Genomic DNA, 20,025 nt, shown 5'->3' on the forward strand with positions numbered 1-20,025 from the left:
CATTGTTAATTCACAACTAGTACGTTACGTGTAACATAATATTAGATATTTGAAATATTGTTTAATCAATTTATAAAACGAATATTTGACATTTCTAATTTGATATGAATACTATAATTATTGTGTTTGTACACGTTATTGTGTATGACAAAAAATCTTTCTCTATTAAACTTAATTTCAATAAAAAAATATAACAATATTACGGTAGAAAAAAGAAAGATTTTTTTGCGTTAAAAATACTAACCGTAAGGTTTTTTTAAATTGAGAAGTTTACAAATGTGTTGGTACGGTTAGAGCTTCCATTTTTGGGGAAGATTTCAGATGTAGGATTGACGTGGTTTAAATTATTATAATTTATATGTGGTGTTGAAGAGAAGGGTAAAAATGGAAGAAATTTTGGTGTCCTCTTCAAACAGTTTGTCTAACCCACTCACACTTAATAATATAATAATAATATAATAATATAGAATAGTATAGATAATAACAATAATAATATAAGATTGACACCGCATATATATTCACCGGTTAACGAAATGTTAGTTTTAGGATATTATCCCAAGTTTGCATCCAATTATCCATTTAATTCTTATATTTGGGGTCTAAAGAAAAATCATGACACGATCACATATCGATGGATTTTAATAGATGAAATTATTTGATTTAGGGAAGTATTTGAGAGATGAATTTCAAATTACATTCATTTTGAGAGTATTTGAAATTCATTACAATTATTTTTGAAATTATATAACTTTATATAGCGTAAATTTGAAATTTACTTGAATTTTAGCTCATTCAACCAAGTCAAAAAAGTTGAAATCTATTATTTCAAATATATTTATTCTAGCACAACCTAGAATACGTAGGTTGAACTCAACCCTATTCACCCATACAAAAGAAGCTTTTGCTTAATTAATAAATATTAATCGTATGCATTTTCTTTTCTAGTAATGTATAATTGTAAACTGACAAATTAATAACAGATTCAAGGTTAATTTCATTGGATTACTTTTTTTCACAAAATGAAGGGACCAACTTCACCATCATAATTTTTGAGTCATGCTAAATATACATTTAGATTAATACACGTGATCGAATGTATTTATATATATAATTTATCATGAAAACATTAAGAGTACATCCAACATTTTTTCGTAATTTTTTTACTTTATCTAAGTTACAAATTAGGCAAAGATTCTTGAAACTATTAATTATAATAATTAATGGAATTCACGTATTTTACTCTCTTTTTTTAAAAAAAAAAAAAGGGTCTACACATGAGACATTTATGAGCACTAAAGAGATGTAATAATTTCATGGCAAAATCATAAAGAAAATGTTATAAAAAAATGTGTCAAATTTTTTTGTGAATAAAGTGATGGCTCAGAAAAGGAAGCCGATCGAGTTACTGTTTTATTTTATTTTATACATATAATGAATATGTTTTCTAACTAAAATTCTAAACCCCTCAGTATTTGGAACATATAATTCTAAATTTGTGGTTGCCCTCGTTTCTTTAAATTTTAGTGATCACTGTGAGTTTGGAATTAACAACTTTCGTTGAGTGTTGTTCTCTTCTTTCACGATTATTTACTTATTAAGTTTGAATTGCAACGTTACAAGCGAATGTGGTAGTTCATGTATTTGTTAAAACGGTCGATTCTTAAGCTACAGTCTTTGAGTTTTTTTAAAACTTTTGTTTTTGTTTTTATTGTTTTTCTTTATGATTGTAATGACTTGACTTTGATTTAACGAAGGTTTAACTTTGGTTTGGTTTTAAAAAAATATTTTAAAACTCACATGCATTTGGAGTGTGAAATTCAAACATAAGACTTTTTGGATCTTAGGGTTTGCCCTTACCACTAGGATATTGAATTCTTGGTATTTAATGATAAGTATACTCAAATTTAAAATAAAATAATAATTTTGAATGAACAATTATTTTATCTCTTTTATTTAGATTTTTTAACTTATTTTATATAAAAATTTCTTCTGGACAAAATTCCTACTAATTGAAAACAATTAATCGAGTCAAATATAGTCAAGCGATGGACCTATGTTGTTCAACTTTGACCATTATTATTTAATTTTCTACCAACACAATTTAATTTTGCATCTCATTTATGTACTTCTCCTTAAATTCATAAATTTCATTGGTCAAATAAAATTATTTGTGGATATATAACTTGAGAAATTATGTTGGGTTGAGAAATACAAGAAATCTTGATTTTGATGATAACAAAATTTGTTATTGTGTTTCTAATATATCTAATCAAGTGTGTAATTGTTAACTCAAGTTGGAAGCTGAAACTCAAATTTAGCCAAATTGAAATCTGGCGAGCTTCAGTGTTTAGATAACATCTCACAGCTCGATAATGAAAATGACAAACCGTCAAAACTACTTAACAAAAAACCCAATTTGGGAAGAGTTATATTTCACGTCACTGGAGTTTAATCGGATGTTATATAGGCAAACTGATTGTTGCAAGACAACAAAACTGATTGCAAAAAAAATAGCAATCAATTGGGCATGAGAAGTTGCAGTATATTGGTCAGTCTGATTAACTCGATAATCCAAATTAAACGAATCAGTATACCTTACAAAACTAAGATGATGATCTAAAAATAATATTCACAAGTCAAAGTCTAAATCGGATTGTAAAATGACGATAAATGATGATAAATATACGAGTTCCACGCACTCTATTAATCTTTTTTTCTTACAAGGGTATATATATGTTTTGAAATGTTATTTTCACTCGTAAATAGATCATCATATCGGAATACATTCAATTATTTAATTATCTAACTATTTATGTCATGTATGTTGAGACACAACTCAAATTTAGATCTGATCAAGTTCGAGTTGTGCTTGAATAGTGAGAGTTTATATTTTTTTTAAAAAAAAAAATTATTATTTAAATTTTTGTCCATTCTTATGTTAATTATTTATCACATATTCTATTGATATTTTTTTTAAAAAAAAATAGATGATATAATTGTGGTAATAAATTAGATTGCAGCTCAAGTCGGTCCAGTCTCACGGGTCGTATTTTGTTAGACGTGTATCTTATTTGGGTTATCCATGAAAAAATATTACTTTTTTTATTCTAAAAGTATTATTTGTATTGTGAATATCGATAGAATTGACTCGTCTCACAGATAAAAATTCGTGAAATCGTCTTATAATACCGCAATTTTACGGTGCCATGATGACCACGATAAGTAAAAGCTAGGAATAGTTGTGATTTATCTGGACGTATGCTTGTACGAGGGATCATTATGAAAGCATTTTTGCATTTTTGTTTCATTCGAATTCAACCTCACTTTTGATTTAATATATAATGTTTTCTGATATTTTTAATATAAACATTTATGTGACAAAAATTGGAAAGGGTTACACTTTAATTTAGAAAAACCAAAAGATGTCAAATATAAGTTCTAAATTTTTCTTTTAGATTTTTATATATATAAAAAAAACTTCTTTTCATCTTTCTCAACCAAATACAGACCAATTTAAGTTTTCCTAAGAAAACATACTTGAAATAATATTACATGTTGTGTTATATTCAATAAACTTTAAAAAATGTATACAATTGTAAAAAATTTAATTTTCATTATTTAGGTAACTCAGCTTTTGATTTTATAAGAACTCAACTCATATAAAACATTGCATTGTCAAAAGTCGAGCTATTTTAATAATTTATAGTTTATCTGATATCAAAATTTTAAATTTGAGACGCGGTATCGAGTTTGAGACTAAATTATTCAAATTTCTCAACAACAACAAAAAACGAAGTTATCCTGATATAAAATAAACTAATAAATGAATGCATACCAATTCGAGGTATTTAGATTTGTGATAAGTTCATCGTGTTATCAATTTTTCTCCTCGGATGGATTTGGATCGAGTAACGAGTTTTATAGGAGCGGGCAAAAACCCGACCCATTTAGCAAATAAATTAAGTTAAATAATTCAACATATATTTTAAGAGCCACTAGAAAAACTATATGAATAATTTCTACTTCACTTATTAAACCACGTCACTTAAAAAATATTGCAAATTTATTTATTTATTTATTTATACACACTTGTTGAAATGTTTCCATCTATCAATTTATCCAATTATATTTGGCCACGGACCAGTAACTATTGTCATAAATATATCGGTTAAAAATTACGTCAAAATAAAATAAATACAATTGCTTGCAAATCTAATAAATGTAATTATTAAACTTTTGAAATAAAAACTTGTCTGAGACGGTCTCATGATCGTATTTTGTGAAACAAATATTTTATTTGGGTCATTCATGAAAAAATATTACTTTTTATTGTGAATATCGGTAGGATTGACCCGTCTCATAGATAAAGATTCATGAGACCGTTTCACAATAGACGTACTCAACTTTTGGTACAGATAGAGACGGCCGTTAATTACATCAATACCTCTGATATAAAATCATAGAAACAAAAAAAAACTTTTAAAATTAATAAAATTCTAGGCCCCCTATTTTTTAAAACTAATATAATTGTAAGGCCCGAGATTTTAATTACTGTAATCCGAGATTAATCTGAAATGATTTATTGATTAATTGATATGATTATAGACAGAAAAATCAGACCGAGAGAGCCGAAAGAAGATTTGACATTTTGTGCAAGAAGAGTTCGGCGCACATGCGCGACGTGTATGGGCCCACATGCGCGAGGAAGACAGAACCATGCGCGCACATGCGTGGCGGAATGCGCGCACATGCGCGGAACGTCCAGAGAGTTCGGCGCACATGCGCGGCAGAAGGCGCGCATTTGCGCGAATGATGAAGGCACGAGACAGTAGGTCTCGCGCATATGCGCGACTTATGTGCGCGCATATGCGCGAGCAGTCCGGTAGTTCGGATAAGGCTTCCAGCGCATATACGCGGCCTTGTGCGCGCATATACGCGCGACATGCAACACGAAAATAAGCCACCTGCCCCTTGAACATGCACGATATATATATATATATATATATATATATATATATATATATCATGAATTGTTTCAGAATTTTAGAATTCAATCTGACTTCAGCACCGAGTTCCTAGCGACGACAGCTACAACTGGACGTAAGTTTTGTTACGTTTGAACATGATTTAAAAATATGATGTTGTCAGAATTGAATAGGAATTATATATGGTGTTTCTGATACAGTGGACATCGTATAATCGAAGTCAGATTAAAGAACAGACTGGTTATGTAATTGTTATGATTTTTGGAATTGATTAATTGAGATTCGATATCAGATTTGTATTGTTATTGAAATTATGAGTTCTGGTATTATATCTGTGGTGTTGGAATTGACGGGGTTATCGAGACTGTATTGTTATACCGTCGAAACATCCGTAAATTGATATTGATCAGACTCGGTATAGGTTGAGATGGTATTGTGGTATCATATGTCGATTGTGATTGATCAGATTATGTTTTGATTTGAGTATTAATCATAACAGGTTTTGAACTGACTTATATACTGATATTGTATCTATTCGATTGTCATTATCAGATTGGGTATGGACAGAGTTGACTTCAATACTTCGTCTTCGTCGGACCGAGAAGATAAATGTATAAATTAATGTTGAGTTGGGATTGCACAACTCGAGTGAGGTTTGGCTCGAGTTTCCCTAAATCACATACTTTACCTTATTGTATTGATTTGATTGATGTACTTGTTCTCTTGATTTATAGACAGCAGGTATTAGACGAGTAATTTTGTGACAGAAGTGCCTGATAGTGGTGGGATCGCCACTGGCACATTGCACGATGTCACAAGATAGTGTATTGGCGATAGTGCCAAAGTCTGTCACCGGATGATTGGCTATCGATGTGGATAGAAATGTGGCTTCTTCTATTACTGGTGATCGGTACTGTATCGATGTGGATAGAATCGTAACTCTTCTATTACTGATGATCGATATCATATCGATGTGGATATAATCGGAGTTTCTTCTATTACTGGTGATCGATTCTATATCGATGTGGATAGAATCAGAGCTTCTTCTATTACTGGTGATCGATACCCTATCGACGTGGATAGAACTGGAGTCTTTTCTATTACTGTTGGTCGATATGGGAATGCTAACATCTGGAACCGGGATCCCTAGACTAGGATTGAGTCTAGTCTTAAATGTGGAGTCATGAGTCTAATTGACAGTTTATATTGAGTTATGTTGATTATGTTCCTGAATATGGTACATGATGAGTTATGTTCCTGATGATGGTACATGTTTATAATAGGATTTATTCTTGATATGGATTTATATTCTGATTGGATACATATTCGAAATATCCGTTATATGCTTTTATATTGTTGTATGATTGCATGTATACATGATTTATACTGAGAATGTAATTCTCACCGGAGTTATCCGGCTTTTGTCTTGTTTGTATGTGTGCATGACAACAGGTGGGATAGGATCAGGGTCAAGGGAAGAACGAGGCTGGACTAGATAGCGTGGAGATCCGGGCTTCGAAGCAACTTAGGATTTAGCACTGAGATATAGTTGAACCTAGTTGAATTCTTGTAGATAATACAAGATTTGTATATTTATGTTTAATATGTAATTTGAATTGAATTATATTACGTTTCCGCTTTGTATTTTAAAAAAAATATTTAGACCGTGTTTATTATAATTGTTTGAATTATTCCTAAAGACGATTAAGGAATGAATTAGCATCCGGGTCCCCACAATAATGGTAAAATATGTTTGCTTTTCAAAATATCAAAGATATATTAACTTATTAAATATTTTCCCAAAATTTTATGTTTTTTATATTTTAAAAAAATGTTAATGCAATTAGTCCATCGAAACAGACACGTGGATCTTGGATTTATTTGATTAATTTGAGGTGAATGTGAACCCAGAAATATTAACGGTTTGATTGAGAAAACCCGGTCCAAATGATTGTCATTTCAATATGTGAGAAGTAAAATAATCAAAACCTGGTTATGCTCGTCACACCTGATCATAGCCTGAATTTCAGGAAATCTATGTTACACGTGTCAGTTCAACACTGCTCTATATAAATCCCCACACCCTTTGGTTCTCAAACAAGTCAATTAATCCGGAAAAACAAAAGAGAATTCAAACCGAAGCATCTCACCGCCGGCGGGAAACCTCGCCGGAGTTGTCTCATGTCTCTAGAAATGCAATGCTATTGTCTACGCTCGCCCCTCATAAATCCTAGCTATAACTGAGAAACTCTTCGTTTGATTTTATCCTTTTCTCTCTGCTTTTTCCTTTTTTGTTTAGTTGCTGGTGTGAAGAGTTTTTCTTTAGATCTCTTTTGAAATTTCTTCAGAAATTCTGATGATTCAGTGGTGAGATTGTATTTTGGTTGGAAGAGAAGGGCAGTCAGGGTTTCGAAATGTTGAATTTGGCTTAACTTTTTGGTTTATTTGAGTTGATGTTTTCGAAGTAATTTTGGCGATTTCATGAATTGAGTAGTTTTTAAGAGCTCTGGGAATCTGTTCAACTGACACAAGCAGATAGGATAGTTTGGTCGATTGCCGTTGTTGGCGTTATAAAATGCCTTTCCCCATGAAAATACAGCCGATCAGTTATAGTGAGTCCTCGATCCGAAACGATGCCATCGCAAAGATGCCGGTGTTGAAGTCACGGCTGAAGCGGCTATTCGATCGTCCGTTCAACAGTGTTATGAGGATTTCAACGGTTGATAGACCAGCGACCGGCGTCGCGGCAGCTGAGTTTGAGCCGAGCTCAGTCTGTCTAGATAAAATGGTCCAAAATTTCATCGAGGAGAACAATGACAAACAAACCGGCGGTTCAGTAGCCATGAAATGCGGGAGAAACCGATGCAATTGCTTTAACGGAAACAGCAACAGCAACGACAGCTCCGACGACGAATTTGATGTCTTCTCCGATTCACTAACTGCAAACTCTTCTTTCGGTGATTCCTCGGATACTCTCAAGGTAAGGATTTTCGTTTATGCCTGTCAGCTTCACAGTTATCAACAATAACAGTTTTGAAGTTTATTTTCAGTTTATTAACTGAATTGGTTTTCTGAATTCAGAGTTTGATACCGTGTGCGAGTATGGTGGAGAGAAATCTATTGGCAGACACGTCGAGGATCGTGGAAAAGAATAAAACCTGCAGAAGAAAAGACGATTTGAGGAAAACAGTCAGCGATGGATTGATAACTCTTGGCTATAACGCCTCCGTTTGTAAATCCAAATGGGAAAAATCTTCCTCCATTCCAGCTGGTAAAACTCTGAACTTTCTATTTGTACATATCCTTCTGTTTATCAATTTTACTTCGTGCGAATTAATTTTACTAACTTTTATGTTATTACTTCAATTCCTGTTAATATTTCCCCTGCGTAAAGCAATTGAACACAACTTTACCAATTTGAGAGTTTCGACTCTGGGATCTCGAATCAATACTGGGTTGGAAGTGAATTTGAAATCCTTTGGAAGACAAAATCACAGATTTGTTTCCTAATTGAATTTAAAAATTGAAATGATTGCGTACTGTTGAACTTTCTCAAATGCAACTTCTGGATCTGAATGAATAACCCTTCATTCCTTAAGATTTTACGATAAATATTATGGTGCATCATAATCAGTGATTTTTTTCTTCGAATTATGACATGGAAATTAATGGGCTTTACATGTTTTCGCAATGGTGCAGGTGAGTACGAGTATATTGACGTGATATTAGATGGCGAGAGACTAACAATCGACATAGATTTCCGATCGGAATTCGAAATCGCTAGATCCACCAGTAACTACAAGGCAATTTTGCAGTACTTGCCGAACATCTTCGTCGGGAAATCCGATCGGCTTCTTCAGATCGTGTCGATCGCGTCGGAAGCCGCGCGCCAGAGCCTGAAAAAGAAAGGCATGCATATCGCGCCGTGGCGCAAATCCGAATACATGAAATCTAAATGGCTTGGCCCTCACACCCGAATTCTGCAACCAAAAGCAACTACCCATCCCCAAAACGACACCGACCAGAAGCCCAATGAATCCAAGCCCGAACCCGAGCTATTGCCAGAAACAGAAGTTGGGGAGGTGTCAGAAAGCGAGGTTGGAGAATTGGATTTGATTTTTGGAGAGAAGTTGTCGTCCGAGGCCGATTATGAGCTGCCCAAATTCCCGGCTAAATCCGGCGATGTTTCGCCGGTGGTGGTGTGGCAGCTGCCGGCGGTGAAACCGAGGAGTTTAGAGAGGGGTAATAAGGCGGTGATCACCGGATTAGCTTCTCTCCTCTCGGAAAACAATTAGTTATTATTATAAAATAAAATAAGGAAATTTTGATCTTGATTTTAGTGTTATTTGTTCTGAAGTCATTATTTCCCACCTGTTTATGAATAGATTTTGTACAGATCTCCCACATGTAAAAGTTGGAGATGTGAACGTAGGGATTTTCTTTCTCTCTCTTTTTTTATGGGTAGAATTTTGTTTTCCCTTGTTTTTAAAAGAAGGGTCCATGTAAAAAATTCCAAAGACCGCTATCGCTTACAATTTCGTATCTAATAATTCTCAAGTCATTAATTATATATGTCATGAGTCCAAGTGACTACATTTTTCATGCATGTATCATCTGTTAGACAGTTTCACATATTTAAGGATATGATTCGAAAACGTGATAGAAATTGGAAAAAAATGATTGAGATTCGTACATATCCAATGTTTACTAGCGAGGAAACACAAGGAATATTTAAAATTTAAAAAACATTTATTGGTTAGATACATGCATAAGAAAATGTGTAAAAAATAAGGTAGTAGGATGGTTTGGTTTTAGGGGATGACGGCAACGGCTCGTGCCGTCTCGTACGCCGCGAAGAGGAGTGTGGTTTTCAGATAAAAATATACATTTTATGGCATTGCAAGGATCTTTACAATGAGATAAGATTCTCGTTTCAGATCCAAAAGATACCAATAATTGTTTTTTTTTTGGTGGGATAAGCGAAATTGTTTTAAACTATGTTTGAGTTGGAGAGCAAGTACAAGAGCCGATAATCCGCGCCATGAAACATGTGTTTAATCGGCCCTTTGCAAATCCACGTGAGAGAATGATGGTTGTTCTCGTGCATAGACTCTCCATACGATGAAATGCATATAATTTTTAATTAAAAAAATTTGAAAACGATTTAAAATTTAAAAAATATTAATTTTTTTTAAAAAAAAACAAAAAATTACTAATAAATAAGAATGTATATATATATAATTATTGTTATGTGTATTTTTGGTTTTAAATTATTTTTATTTTTAAATTATCACCTTGTTTAAAAGGACTTGATCAAACATATATTAGATTTTAAATGATAATGCATTTTAATCACGTGTATATTTAATTATGTGTATTTTTGTTTTTTTAATTATGTGTGCTTTTTAATTATGTTGTCTGATGTTTTGATTTTGTTTTAATTATTCTGTTTTTAAATACAAAGTCATCTAATGAGATAAAAAAAAAAAAAATTCATATTTCAACCGGTACTTGTTATTAAACTATTATATGAAGTTACCAATGCTTACATCTTTATCTTACTCTTGAACATGTCATTAGATAATTTTAAAAAAAATCAACCGGTACTTGTTATTAAACTTTTGATATAGTGAACAAACAATTTCTACCAGTAGATTTGAATTGGATTGAATTTGAATAGATAGATTTAATTTGAATGGAGATTTGGTGCACAGATGGATATGATATATGTATTTGAAATAACATTCGTATAAGATGTATTTGAAATCCATCACAATTAATATATATATTTTTTACTACGAGAACCAGCACAATTACTATTGAAATTCATATATGAGTATATTTGAAATTCAATTCAATTTTGTTCATCCAAACAATTCAATGAACTTGAAATCGATAGAGTTAAAAATCATCTTCCCAAATTCTTTACTCCAAACATAACCTTAATTATTTGTTCTGTATTTTCTATTAGTCCATTTAGTGCTTTTAAAAACTTGTGTTTTAATTGTTTTAACCAGTTTTGGATTTATTTTTATATTTAATGAAGTTGAATAGGTATTACCATTATTATTATTATTATTATTATTATTATTATTATTATTATTTCAGCACGATTAACATCATATGTAGTTCCTTTTTGGTTACATACATTCCACGTGCATAAAATTTAGGGTTAATTAGATATATTTCTCTCAAAGTTTATTATAATTACAAAAATATTCAAATAATTTTGAAAATTAAATATACGTCGCCTCAAATTTGTATCAAACATTAAAATTTACACCCATTAACTTTAAAAATTACATTTACCTCCCCATAATTTTTTTTATATATCTTACAATTACCACTTTTTGGTCATAATATTTAAAAATAATATAGAAAATGAATATAAAATAAAATTAAACCAAATAAAATTTATTATGTTGGTTTGAATGTTAAAAATAAAAATATTACATTTTTCTCGAATGTATTTTATAATTAAAATAGATAAAGGCAAACCAAAATGACAAAAACTTGTGTGAGACGGTCTCATGGGTCGTATTCTGTGAGACAAATTTCTTATTTGGGTATTCCATGAAAAAATATTATTTTTTATGCTAAGAGTATTATTTTTTATTGTGAATATCGGTAGGGTTGTCCCGTCTCACAGATAAAGATTCGTAAGACCGTCTCACAAGAGACCTACTCAAACAAAATATATCTATTATTTGAATTTTTAATTTGTTGTTTTATTTTATTGTATTTTTTGTTCACCTTTTCATTTAAATATATATATGAAAAACAAAACAAAAATATACTCATTTTTAAAATAATCATATTTGAGAGGTAATAGTAAGATTGACATTTATTTAAGGGGAGATATGTAAAAAAATTTAAAATTAAAAGTTGTAAATGTAAGCTCCACATAAAATTGAGAGGATATATATCCGTATATGTAAGTTTTTAAGATAGTTGCTTTTTTTTAATATATAATTATGGTAAAACACAAAGGAAATATATGTAATTAATCCTAAAATATAATTATCGAGTGATTTTTATCAAACAAATTAATTATAAATACATTTATTCAAAAACAATCTTAAATATTTTTCATAATAATTATTAAAGTTAGTGGAACATATTAACAAGAAAAATAAATCTCTAGTATGAATAGTAAATAGTACGTAGATTAAGGGAACCTTGTATTTTGTCGCGACTTGAGTCATCCGACGGTCCCGAGTTGAATGGACGTAAAAACCATTTTTAACTTTATCTTTTCCAGGGGATGACACTTTTTTTTTTTAACTTTTACCAGACAAGACAATGTGGGGGGGTTTGAAAATTAACAGAAAATTTCACAAAGTAGGAAAAATATTACTAAAGACACTTTTACACGTGGTAACTTTTTTTGAGAAATGCAATAAAAATTAGAGTAGGTCTATTGTGAGATCGTCTCACGTATCTTTACATGTGTATAAAAAAACAAAAGAGAGAAAGTAGTAAAGTATACTAGTTTTTCATTTTATAAACACTTGTCAAAATCAACTCCAAAAAACCTATCGATATATGAGTCCACAATGGTTGATTAGCTAACATTCATACTATACTTTGATGAATTATTTTTCAAAGATAAAAACTTGTGTGAGACGATCTTACATGTCGTATTTTTTTAGACGGATCTCTTATTTGGGTTATTCATGAAAAAATATTACTTTTTATGCTAAGATTATGACTTTTTATTGTGAATAACAGTAGGATTGACCCGTCTCACGGATAAAAATTCGTGAGAGCGTTTCACAATAGACTTACTCCTTTTCAAATTATAATCTCGTAGAAATCATACATTTTTATTATGAATTAATTAAACATATTATATTAATATAAATATTCTTTAAATTTCAACATCCAAACTTAAGTTTGTATTCAATATCTGTTAGAAAAATTATGTATTTGCATTTTGTGATCCAAACAAAAAAAATTTCTACACTCCCTAAACCCACATATTTTTTCTCGGATAAAAATCAATACAAAATATTAAAATTATAATATTAGTATATGATATGTGAGTACAATATATTTAAGATCTTTAACTAATATATGATTTAATGTGTACTCGAACATATATAACAAATATTAATTTTAATGAAAAATTTGTATTTTCGAATGACAATATATATAAAACATTGAAAATATGATACTAATATATGATATTTAAATTTCAAACATGTGTAACAAATGTTGATATTAATAAGTTTGTTATAGTTTTATACTCAAGATCTTATATTGTGTATTAGATCCAACATAATTAATATTCAAATATTACATATTAATATTACATTTTCAATTTTCGTACCGTCCAAAACATGTGAATCTAAAAAGTACATGAATATTTTTTTGGATCAGAAAATGTAAAAGACATATTTTTTTACAGATATTACATATAAAATTAAGTTTGGTTTTGAATATTTAAAGCAAATTTTATTTTATTTTATTTTTTAAAAATGGTCACAATCATTGACATGGGACCATAGTTTTATCTTGATACACGAAGTGACCCAGGACCAATTTACAAAGCTGTGATAAATAAAATAGAAGTTGTTGGGTCATTTTGCTGTTTAAATTTAGTGCGGAGTGGGACCTTCTTTCTCTGCGTAAAGTAATTTGATGATTATAATAATGAACATATGAAAGCAACTCACCCCCCAATCTACTCTCTCTATGCTCGTGGTGGAAATGGAATCGATCAGCTAATTATTCTTGCGCATGTCTTTCGTGACATGATCTCACGAATTTTTATCTGTGAGACGAATCAATTCTATTGATATTCACAATAGAAAGTAATACTCTTAGCATAAAAAATAATAATTTTTCATGGATGACCCAAATAAGAAATACGTCTTACAAAATACGACCCGTGAGACCGTCTCACACAAGTTTTTGTCATTATTCTAAGAATATAGTTTAAAAATGTGTTTTCATTTTATAAACTTTCAAAATTTATCTACAAATAGTTTATAAACCATCAAAAATTAATAACTTAATAAGTAAATTTGAATACCTAATTTATTTTCAAAAAGATCTAATTGTTATATTTCATTACAACCAAACACTTTAACAACTTGTTTTTACAATAAGACGTCATATGTAAGATCTTATAAGTTATTTTAAATAATATTTAACCAAACACTTATTTATTTTCACTCCTCTCACCTTGAATATCATGGACTCTCCTCATTATCAACCCATTGTGTACCGCACATTATATAAATCTCGCTTTCAAAAAATCGAAAAATTTTATGAGTAGTCGAATTTGCGACTATTGGTTAAACGATTACTTAATATATTAACTCAGACATTCTCTCACGAGCTTTCAAATATGTCTCTTCAAACTTTTGTTAGAGATTTTCTCTAAAAATCATGTTTATGAACGTATATAAATATGATAAACAAATATGCGGAAGCTAAATCGAGCGTTACCTCCAGCCATTGAATCATTTTTAAGTATTCTGATTTTTCTCCTATTGAAGCCTTCTAAACACTCCAATATCTCTATAGATGGTGTATTATTCTATATGAGATTGTATGCTTAGAGACCTCAATCGCCTCTATTTATAGGCATTTCTCATACCATCAACGGGAAAATTCGGGAGTCGAGAGTAAAAAGAATCGTGTACGCATCTAAATTTTCTTGGCCGTCGCCAATTTCAATTTGTACACGCTACTTCTTTTAATATGTGTCACGTTTTTCTTATATTCTTCCACTTGACACATATATCTCATTTACCATAAGAGAAAACAAAATACATGAATCAGGGCGATAGGTCATCTAAAAACGATTATTATCTGAATATGTACATAATTGAATATGAGAAATATCATAATTGAATACGTTTCATTATCAAAACCAAATGTATATAACATAAATTTATTATGGAATCAAATCCATTAGTAATTACCATATGATCCTTTAACATCTGAAATTTGCATGTCTTTAGGTTAAAAGATCATCAATTCAGTGTTAACGTGTTCAATGACCACTTTATTAACACGTTCTCCAACGGTTTAAAATACATTATGTCGATATACTTAATTCGACCACCGCTTTAGTCACAAAGACCATAACTGAATTGCAGTAATATAATCTTAATGGCTTAGGCATAGAATCCAATTCTAAGCCTATAATGAAACTCCTTAAAATACACCACACAATAGTACTTCAATGTCGAATTTTGACTCAACAGTGGAAGTAGCAAATCACTTTCCAAATTGTGAATTCGTCTCACATAAGCATGTAAAACTTTAATACCATAAAGGTATCCCAAAACATTTTGCAGCTTTTTAGTGGTCAAACATTTATATTACTCTGATTTTAATTTCTTGAAAATAATGTTAGAGGTTTTCTCTAAAAATCATGTTTATGAACGTATATAAACATGATAAACAAATATGCGGAAGCTAAATCGAGCGTTATCTCCAGCCATTGAATCATTTTTAAGTATTCTGATTTTCCTCCTATTGAAGCCTTCTAAACACTCCAATCTCTCTATAGATGATGTATTATTCTGTATGAGATTGTATGCTTAGGGACCTCAATCGCCTCTATTTATAGGCGTTTCTCATACCATCAACGAGGAAAGTCGGGAGCCGAGAGTAAAAAGAATCATGTACGCATCTAAATTTTCTTGGCCGTCGCCAATTTCAATTTGTACACGCTACTTCTTTTAATATGTGTCACGTTTTTCTTACAACTTTATATTTAATTACATTTTATTTATTTGTAATCTCAGCAAATGGTAAAGAAAATATTCGGGAAACTTTGCCTCATGAGACACATTGAGAATCGATAAAAAGACATGAAAGCCCGATTATTAAGCTAAAAAAAGTAACGAAGGAAGAAATAATCAAAATTCCATTACAAGGAACGCAGGTGGACATTATCGCACGTTCAAATCTTTGTTTACAACTTATTCCAAATATTAAAAATAAAATAAACATTATATTAAAAATAAACTCAGACCGTATCAATTCTTGAAACTTGCATCTCATTTTCGGGCCTCGATTTTAAATTGCAGAGAGCCATAAACTGAATACACTGAAAACGATTCATTGGAGAAAGGTGACTGAAAGAGACACGGCACTAAATATTCTTCTACAACAATGCCACAACATGCACTAAATATCACAAGCCAATCAATCATGTATCCCCGTGAGCCATCGCTCATGATTTTTCGATTTCTCTACCAACATTTTATCAGACGAGTCTATTGTACATATTTATCCATTCATTCCAAGATAAGGAAACGAGGTAGAATCGATAAAATTAAAATAACTTCATACATAAACTACTTGGGGGAAACAATTTTGATCCCCGAGTTTTTTGCGTTAAATCGATTATAATTAAAACCTGGATTAATATGGTAGGTGTCAGGGCCATCTTTCGTTCTATATGTGCAATATTAACCACACATCTTTCTTCTTAATTTGGACACTTACTTGAATTATATATATAGATACCATAAATAGATAGTGTGAGAAATGTCTACACAAATTTGTTATATCCCTTTCATGAAGTTAATTTGTGAAACGTCATTGTGTTCACAGAAATGGGAATTGGGGGACCATGATTTCTCAAGTTTCTGAATTATGCAAGTCAGGGAGTTGAATCGTAATAAATTTTGGGTTTTATGTTTCCATAAATTCAATTAGTTCAAATGGGCATATGCTCACACACTACGCTACATCCACTTCTGCACTCACAAGGCCAGAGTAGATATTAATCAAGAGATATAAGTTAAATTAAACCCTTTAGGCTATGAAAACATATTTTTAAAAAATTAAATTTCAATTTTTGTCCATTATTTGTTTTTTTCTTGTTGACATTTTCAGTATTTTTTTTTTTTACATGGAATTAGCGTTGACGTATGTATTGTCACATCAACACTTTGAGAATGAATGACAAAAAAAAAAAAAAATAGATTCAAGATAAAAAAATATAACTTGATTAATATAGATAACTTTAAAATGGACAAATAAATAAGACCAAAATTACAATATTTCATATAAAAGATCCAATGGTTGTAGTGACAGGGTGAGACTTGTATAGGGTTTGAGTCTCACTTGTGTGGGTTGTTAGGCTAGATAGAAATATTATATCAAATTTTTTTTCTTTGGCATATTTCTTTAAAGGCAAAAACTTGTGTGAGATAATCTCACGGATTGGATTTTGTGAGACGAGTCTTTTATTTGGATCATCCAAGAAAAAATATTACTTTTTATGCTAAGAGTATTACTTTTTATTGTGAATATCGGTATGATTAACCCGTCTCACAGATAAAGATTCGTGAGACCGTCTCACAAGAGACCTATTCTTCTTAAATTAACAGAAAGCGTATTTGAAATCCAACTGGGGAGATAACTTTAAAATTCAAAGCTAAACAAACTTTAAATTCAATTTTTTTTGGCATATTTCCTTAAATATTTGGCACTTTATCTCTCACATTCAAAGCTAAACAAACTTTAAAATTCACTTTTAAAAAAGATTTATTTATTGATTTAACAAGATATTAAATTTTTATTGCTTAATTCTATAAAAATAAATTAATTTCATGTCTTAAAAAATTATAACTTAATGTACTTCATATGTATTGTTCATCAAAGAAAGCTGAAAACGACAACTAAATTTAAAATGAATTTAATTTGATAGTTTTTTTATTTTGTGTTTGTTGGGAAAATGCTCTCAACAAAACTAACACAGCAACCCAAAAATATAAAGTTGATAATCCCCCAAATTAATACATAATTCCAAGTAGAGGGAAGTGATAAAGTATGTTTAGAAATCATTGCAAAATCGTGTATTTTCCATAATTATTAAACAGAAAAGGTAGAAAATTTGATTAAGTGGAGTTGGAGGTGTAGGGTAAGCTCAAGCATAATGTTCGAGCATAATTTAATGATAGTACAATCAGTACAAATCTTTAATCTATCTTCTCTAAATACAAGTTGTACTTCGAGATTGAATTGTTAAAAATTCTTTTATGTTGGTTACATTATTTTGTTAAAATTTTTTAAAAAATAACGGTTATGTTGGAATACAGGGCTTCCAGAGATCCTTCTGTATTTGAATAATTACCGAAAACTCAAGACCAAAGAACTCAATGGTAGCAGCACTCAGTGCTCGGATTATATATTTATAGCAAGTAAATCAGTTATTTCTTATTAATTTTTATGTCAAGTCCATGAATCGAATTATCAAGTTAGGGATAGCCCATATTACAGATATGAGTTACCCCATGTTCAGGTCCGTAGGGCAAAGGATACGCCCATTTCTGGACCACGGGCCTCTTGTATCCATAATTTATTTAAAATCTAGGGAGAGGTAAAACTTGGCTGACATCCTAAAGTGAGGACGTTCTCCACTTCATTCCTTGCCATCGGCAGCCAAGTTGAACTGGAGCCTGAGTCCCCAAAACTTTCGACCACCCGTATGTAGAAAGATCAACACCCTTTGTTTTCTCCGGCTCGAGTTGTTCCTTCATCCTTGATCCAGAAATATGCGATTCTCAGACCAGCCTGTTTAAATGTTTTGAAAGGAAAAATCGACACGATCAATAAGTTATACGTGCAACATATACATATTAAGGTAACGCAAAGACCAGATTTTGTACCTTAAGTTTCATTGAGGGCGCACGACCGAGCTTTTCTATCATTAGAGTGTTGTCCGAGTATCGACCATGTACACCCTCTGGTCCCGGAATATGATGGATTGGCGGATTCTTGTTTTCAAATCCAAGGACTATCTCCGCCATCACATCACTTCCAATATTGACAGCTCTCGGAAGTCCGATTTGGTTAGCCTGGTCTTAACTTACTGTAAACACTTGTCATAAGACTCATATGAAACGATTGAATTTGTGGTTGAATGCTGATAAGTGCAAGATTTGCACTTAATTTATATAAGAATTCATATTGAATTATGTTAGTTTCAAGTGGAATTATGCGTTTTAGGCCTGTTTTGATTATCATTTCAGGTATGGAGAAAAAGTGGAAACGATGCCAAGTGGACCAAGAAATGCACAGCCACGAGCACGCCATCGGTCAGAGGCGCGCGCGCGGTCGCGCCACTTCACGCGCTAGCCGCGCGCGCACGAATGAAGAACGAAGACCAGAGGCGCGCGCGCGGTCGCGCCACTTCACGCGCAGACGCACGCGCGCAGACACGCAACCAAGGCAGAAGCTTGCGCTCGGCCGCGCGACTTCATGCGCGATCGCGCGCACACATACATGGGCCAGCGAGCAGAAAGGCGCGCACGGCCGCGCGAGATCATGCGCCACCGCGCACACCGAGCGTCCATAATCTTATAAAATGCGCGAGCTAGGTCAGAAACGGGAGATCGAGCCGCCGTGGGAGAAAAGAACTCGAGAAAAACACCAATTTGGAGAGAAAAGCTCACGGGATAGAGACACGGACACGAGACGAAGATCTAAAGTGCGAAGAACAGTCACAAATACGAAGAACGACGGATCTGGGGACGGAGATGACGCGTCAGATTTGTTATCTTTTCCTTCGCTTCTTTATTTTACTGTGTTGCGATGTCTAAAACGTTGAACATGTCTTGTTTTCGCTTGGATTTCGTGATGAGCTAATTTTTCATTCTAGAGAATGATGTATCTTTGTGGACACGATGATTTGACGTGGTTATTTTATATGATTGAATTCCATTTCATATTTAATTGTGTTTCTCTGTGTTTATTTCACTGCAATTTACTGGCCATAAATTGTTTGTTGTTTGATTAATTCTATAACTCGGGAGAGGGACTAGGATTGTAGATCATTAGAATCACATCGTTGAATGTTTATATCGTTCGGAAGGCGTATAACTTTAGCGAGGCTTAGGTAAGAACATCGTTTGTATTTATTAATTAAACTTAGATTTTATTAGGAATAATTGAATTGAAGTTTGATTGATACAATTTATTCGTCACTTGGGAAAGGGGGAATAAAATAATTAAGTGTTCTTGGCCATTAAATAATTGGAATTCAGGAATATAAATTTAACTGGGA

At 31.7% G+C, this 20,025-nt stretch overlaps 1 protein-coding gene and 1 long non-coding RNA gene across 2 annotated transcripts; one reads left to right on the top strand and one right to left on the bottom strand.

Moving 5' to 3' along the window:
• Nucleotides 1-7,073: 7,073 nt before the first annotated feature.
• LOC142518171 (uncharacterized) lies at nucleotides 7,074-9,557 on the top strand. Its single transcript, XM_075620879.1, has 3 exons — nucleotides 7,074-7,965; nucleotides 8,067-8,256; nucleotides 8,685-9,557. The coding sequence occupies exons 1-3, from the start codon at nucleotides 7,561-7,563 to the stop codon at nucleotides 9,278-9,280; spliced, it is 1,191 nt and encodes a 396-aa protein (XP_075476994.1). The 5' UTR covers nucleotides 7,074-7,560; the 3' UTR covers nucleotides 9,281-9,557.
• An 8,599-nt stretch (nucleotides 9,558-18,156) lies between these two features.
• Nucleotides 18,157-18,825, bottom strand: LOC142519219 (uncharacterized). Its single transcript, XR_012813725.1, has 3 exons — nucleotides 18,703-18,825; nucleotides 18,629-18,658; nucleotides 18,157-18,533 (listed from the first exon to the last, which is right to left on the bottom strand). It is a non-coding gene; the product is annotated as an uncharacterized LOC142519219 (long non-coding RNA).
• Nucleotides 18,826-20,025: the final 1,200 nt, after the last annotated feature.

This window comes from Primulina tabacum, chromosome 11 (assembly GCF_025594145.1).
Source record: "Primulina tabacum isolate GXHZ01 chromosome 11, ASM2559414v2, whole genome shotgun sequence".
NCBI lineage: Eukaryota > Viridiplantae > Streptophyta > Magnoliopsida > Lamiales > Gesneriaceae > Primulina > Primulina tabacum.

Excerpts from the sequence above, each read along its gene's own strand:
- LOC142518171 (XM_075620879.1), top strand. The coding sequence starts at position 7,561 with ATGCCTTTCCCCATGAAAATACAGCCGATCAGTTATAGTGAGTCCTCG. Across the intron at positions 7,966-8,066 it reads ATTCCTCGGATACTCTCAAG|AGTTTGATACCGTGTGCGAG; the intron begins GTAAGGATTTTC and ends TTCTGAATTCAG. Across the intron at positions 8,257-8,684 it reads ATCTTCCTCCATTCCAGCTG|GTGAGTACGAGTATATTGAC; the intron begins GTAAAACTCTGA and ends GCAATGGTGCAG.